We start from the raw sequence: 5,074 nt of genomic DNA on the forward strand, positions 1-5,074 counted from the left end.
AGCTGAGGGCACTTGGTCTGTTCAGCCTGGAGCAGATGAGACTGAGTTGTAGTCTGCAGCCTCCTCACAACAGGAACTGGAGGGGCAGACACTGATCTCTTCTCACTGGTGACCAGTGACAGAAGTAAGGAAATGGCCTGACGTTGTGTCAGGGGAGGTTTAGGCTGGATATTAGAAAATGGTTCTTCACCCAGAGGGTGGTTGGGCACTGGAACAGGCTCCCCAGGGAAGTGGTCACAGCACCAATCTGATAGAACTCAAGAAGTGTTTGGACAATGCTCTCAGGCACATGGTGTGACTCTTGGGGATGGTGCTGTGCAGGACCAGGAGCTGGACTTCGATGATCCTTGTGGGTCCCTTCCAACTCCAGATATTCTATGATCTCTACTCTGTGTGTGAATCTGCTTCTTGCACCCAGTAGAATCCACATTTGGGAGTTCTGGGGATCCAGGTCCAAAAGCCTTGACAAGATCATCTTGCTTCCTCTGACAATGGAGAATTGGATGAGACAGGACTGCAGCATGTACTGACCAACTGATCGCAGACTCCATCAAATCCTCTTCAGTACCAAGGTGGCGAGCAACTCGGAGATGCAATGCTCCAGAGAGACTCAAGTAAGTGCAAAAAGAGGAACAGAATTCTTGGATTGGTAGGTGCAGAGATCATCTAGTTTCAGTAAAGCTGGGGAATAAAACAACAGATTTTTGATAGACAGTGAAGGCACACATTCAGTAGTAACTATTTGTAAGGGCCCACTAATAAAGTTACAATACCAATTGTTGGGGCAGTGAGGGAAAAAAGCTTTTGTGGCCAGTCCTTCAACACATGGAGTGTACATTCGGAGATAAACTGATCCAAGAGTAGGTTTTAAATACCTGACTGAAACATTCCTTCTTTTGACACTGTATTTTTCATACAGTTTTTGCACAGAATTTCACAGGACAGCATATAGAAGGAAATGTTCCATTCGAGTTTCAACAGTTCATCTCTCAGATGGAAGTCCATCCCAAAATAACATGCAAAAGTTTATACTTGCAGATTTATTTCTGCAGAAGAGAACTGAGAGAAGAAATAAAAATTAACAGCATTTCAGAATAAATTTAAAAGGTCAAAAGCATTTAAAAGTTCTAATGGTGGTGGCTTAAGAAGAATCTTTCCAATTGTGAACTCCTTTGCTTCAAACTGTTGCCACTCTTCAGCTGATAATTCGCTCTTGGGTGTGAATAACTTCTCTGAGGCAGGGCTAGAGTTGGTGGCTGCAGCAGAGGCTGAGGTGACAGGATGTCCAGGGGCACTGGCACTCTGTCCAAACAAAGCAGCGCTCGAAGGCGAGGCAGAAGTGGCTACGGCGGCACTCAAGGCTCCGAAGGCTGGGAGCGGAGTGGTGCTTGCAGAGTTCACAGCAGAAGCACTGCCAAAGCTTGAGAAGCCAGAAGTCCCAAAGCCCCCAGCTGTGGCAGCTGTTTTAAAGGAGAAGGAGGCTGCAGATGGAGCGGCCGGGCTACTAAACCTAAGGGATTGGGGTGCACTAGGAGAGGACGTCACCCCAAATGCAGGAGGATTTCCAGCAGCAGAAGAGCTCCCAGCAGCAGGGCTGCTCCCAGATGATGCTGAACTGATGAGGCTGGAACTGGTTTTAAAGGAGAAGCTGCTGGCACTGGTGGTGCTGCTGCTGTTCACAGGAAAGCCTGCAAGTAGAGAATTTATGAAAAATACAAGAATGGGTACCCCCAGGGATACTAAACCACTGCTGCATTTCAAAGATGCGGCAGCAGCAGCAAACTACAGAAAATGCTTCAATGTTTTGGTTCTTAGGACAGGAACTTACTTGACAGCCCAAAGCTTGAGGTTTGCTGTCCTCCCATTCCAAAGGCAGGCGCTGCTTGAGTGCCCATGGTCTTGAAAGCAGAGAGCTGAAAAGATTCCAGAGGCATACATGAAAACTAGATTCCAAAACAGAGAACTCTCTCTCAGTAACTATTTGAAACAAAAATAGAGCTGCCCAGTCCTATTGAATCCAACTCAGACCATGCTGGACAGTCATCACTCCTCACAGCTGCATGCTCTTGCAGTGCTTTAAGTGCTCCAAGGCCATACACAGTCTTCTCTGTGAAACCCTCCAGAAATGCAAATCTGTTACAATTGATCAGTTGCTGCCTGTCAGTCAATGACCTGCTCAGCCCTGGGAGCTCTCATTCTCACCTCTTACTCTTCCATTTTGTGCTCTGTGACTGTATTTAGGGCACAGCTTTGACTCACTCCGTTCTCTCTCCTCGGCACATCCCGTCTCCTGTGGTAAAGCCCAAATCCTGCTTGCCCACCTTCAGCACGAAACAGACCAAGGGCTGGGATCATATTACTCAACCTTTACTGCACTTCATGCAGACTGCACTCAAATAAAGCCACTTCCTCTGTCTCCCTGATTGTTTCCTATGGGCTTTAACTCAAGCATTTGCTTCTGAAAAAACATCTCCATTCACAAGTGTTTGTCACCTTCCCAGGACCAATGCCTCTTTCTATCTTCAAATGTTATCCAAAGGGCTTCTCTCCCACCTATCTCTCAATTCTGGCATTAGCCAAATGCTCCACTTATCCTAAGGTGGCCTGGAGGGCAATTCTGGTCCGGTCTGCTGATTCTCTCTCGGAAGAGTCTGTATCAGCACATGGGAAAAAAGGTGGGGTGGGGATTGGCCTCTTCCTGGTCACGTACACGACCAGATCAGCTCTGGTTGCTTTGGTGTGGCTTGCAATGAGAGTATTCCAAAGCTGGGATCCAGCTGCTGCCTTGCTAACATGGAAGCACCCCTACACATTTTTTTCCTCAGTTAACTGAAGGGGGTTTATGATACCCATGGCAATTCACTGATTTCAGGACTCCAGAGAACATGCCCAGGTGGCACATCACAATTGCCACATCTCTGAAGTCTTTGTAACCATAATTAACATCTGTGTAAATTACTTCATTAAAAAATGACATCAGGCACAGAGACATGTTGCCATTCGTGAGCACTTACCAAGGCTGCTTTTGCTACTACAATTAAAGCTTTCCACTGAATCAGCCAATTTTCCCATTGTTCTGCTAACTCTTTGACAGCATCTATCTGAAATGAGAGAGCAAAAAAAGCGTATTTTTATTATTGGGGAAGACTTTAAAAAAAAAGAAAAAAAAAAAAAGAAGAGTGGTCTGTCAACTGAACCAAAAGAAGATATTTAGAATTAGAAAAGGCACTTCACTAAACCGACAGAGGAATTTTGCTTTCCTTCCACTTCAAGGTGAAAAGATGAAATTTTTGTTATTGATAAAAGATTCCTTTAAATACTCTTACTACTGCCCTTATATGATGTTTTTATGTCTTTACATAAAGACCAAGATCAGACAGTTTGAGCCAGAGATCTTGGGCAAAAGCATGATTTTACAGTAGGCCATATAGACCAGCTGCGATTTTGGCATTCTCTTTGGTGCACAGAAATTGAAGGATATTTTGGCATTTTGATCATCTCCTAGAGCTGGGAGATAAATGAATCAAGAGTTGCCACCTGAAGATTGGTAACAAGTCTTATCCCAAAGACTGTCCCCATCAGTCAGCATTTTTGAACCACTTACACATTTCCCAATTATATTGTTTGCTGTCACAGTACTCCAGATGCAGTTCTTCTGGAGAGACATCTGACAAGCCTGCAAGGACAGGAATAGTCAAAAACCTCCAAGAGAACAGATTCATAGATTCATACTTCCAATCGCCCTCTATACAAAGTTACAAAGACACGGACCTTGGTACATTGTCCTAAAACAGTTACAGTCGGAGATGCAAAGGATTCATTACAGAACTTCAGAGGTGTAAATACCCCAAATGAATTGGCAAACGCCAGCTCTCTTTGAGCAGGAATAAAGACAAGTAACTACAGCCCTCGGCTTCCCGTCTAGTCCCTCGCCTTCCCCAAGCTCCCGAATACCCAAGCCAGCGAGAATGGAAACAGCCTTCACCACCACAACGCTCAGCTGCTCGCACGTTGCTCCTGGCAGCAAAGATCCCCGAGCTGCTTTCCCACGGCCTCGTGGCCCATCCCGCAGTCCCTTCGCCCGAGCGCAACCCTGCGAGTGCCGAACCAGAGGCTGCCGCCGACAGCCCCGGCCGAGACCCGCTCTGCTCCGGAGCTCCTGCCGGCAGCGGCCGGGACGGGCACCGGGCCGGGTCCGGGAGCCGCCCGCCCACCGCGCTGGGGGCACCGTGGGCCGGGGGTGCGCGTAGCCGGGCTGCGGGGATGCCCCTTGCGGCGCCGGGCCCCGGAGCGGCCGTAGCCCCGCAGGAGTCGAAGGACGAGCGCGTCCGGCCCGCGCTGCAGCCGCCCAGGCGCCCCGGGGACGATTCACCCGTCAGAACAACAGGGCGCCGCGGGTTAAAAAGCAGGTGCAAAACATAAATGAGCCGGCCCACTCTGAAAAGCACACAGTTCCCTCCAGGATTCCAGCAGTTCGGAATCAAGGACACGTTTCGTGGCTAGGAGAAGTGAAAAGGCAAGGGAGAACAGAAAAAAAGGTCGCACGCCCTTCACTTACTGCTGAATAAAGAATGGAGTTGCAGGAACCACAATGGAGGCCGTGAGTGCATCTAGTCCTGTCTGTACAGGCAGAGTTGTCAGGGTGAGGAAGGAAACGAGGAGCAAGTCTACAAAGCAGCACTGACTTTAAAAACCAGGATTTACACTACTTAGGAGAAGCTGAAGGAACTTCAGAACTAAAACAGACTAAACATCCACAGCACCAGCGAGGTAGAGGCAGGCAAACACCAACTTCTGAAGTTAACTCACTAGTTTCATAGAAACAGACCTGAAAAAATCAGCAAGTTAGAGGAGAGGTGACAAAACTATGATGAAGCTATGAATAAACCTGCATGGGAGCAGGACAGACATGATTTGTATCGTTTTCCAGAACTGGGAAGAGGTACATGATGCCGATGACACCCAGAGCTTGAGAGGCTGGATGAAGAAATTTACCATCATGTGGGCTGGAAGCATTTACAGAACTCTGTGCTTCTAAACCAGAGATGAATAACCATGCGCAACTTCTGAAGAC

The 5,074-nt window shown here is 47.7% G+C and overlaps 1 protein-coding gene across 1 annotated transcript; it reads right to left on the reverse strand.

Annotated features, from left to right (window-relative positions):
• Nucleotides 1-1,464: 1,464 nt before the first annotated feature.
• On the reverse strand, nt 1,465-4,948 carry LOC125334439. Its single transcript, XM_048321276.1, has 6 exons — nt 4,910-4,948; nt 3,986-4,499; nt 3,605-3,676; nt 3,015-3,101; nt 1,829-1,913; nt 1,465-1,688 (listed from the first exon to the last, which is right to left on the reverse strand). Exons 1-6 carry the CDS (start codon nt 4,946-4,948, stop codon nt 1,637-1,639), a joined length of 849 nt encoding a protein of 282 aa, XP_048177233.1. The 3' UTR covers nt 1,465-1,636.
• Nucleotides 4,949-5,074: the final 126 nt, after the last annotated feature.

This window comes from Corvus hawaiiensis, chromosome 1, assembly GCF_020740725.1.
Source record: "Corvus hawaiiensis isolate bCorHaw1 chromosome 1, bCorHaw1.pri.cur, whole genome shotgun sequence".
Lineage (NCBI taxonomy): Eukaryota > Metazoa > Chordata > Aves > Passeriformes > Corvidae > Corvus > Corvus hawaiiensis.

Excerpts from the sequence above, each read along its gene's own strand:
- LOC125334439 (XM_048321276.1), bottom strand. The coding sequence starts at position 4,948 with ATGTACCTCTTCCCAGTTCTGGAAAACGATACAAATCAT. Across the intron at positions 3,677-3,985 it reads AGCAGCTGAGCGTTGTGGTG|GCTTGTCAGATGTCTCTCCA; the intron begins GTGAAGGCTGTT and ends CTGTCCTTGCAG. Across the intron at positions 3,102-3,604 it reads ACAATATAATTGGGAAATGT|ATAGATGCTGTCAAAGAGTT; the intron begins GTAAGTGGTTCA and ends CTCTCATTTCAG.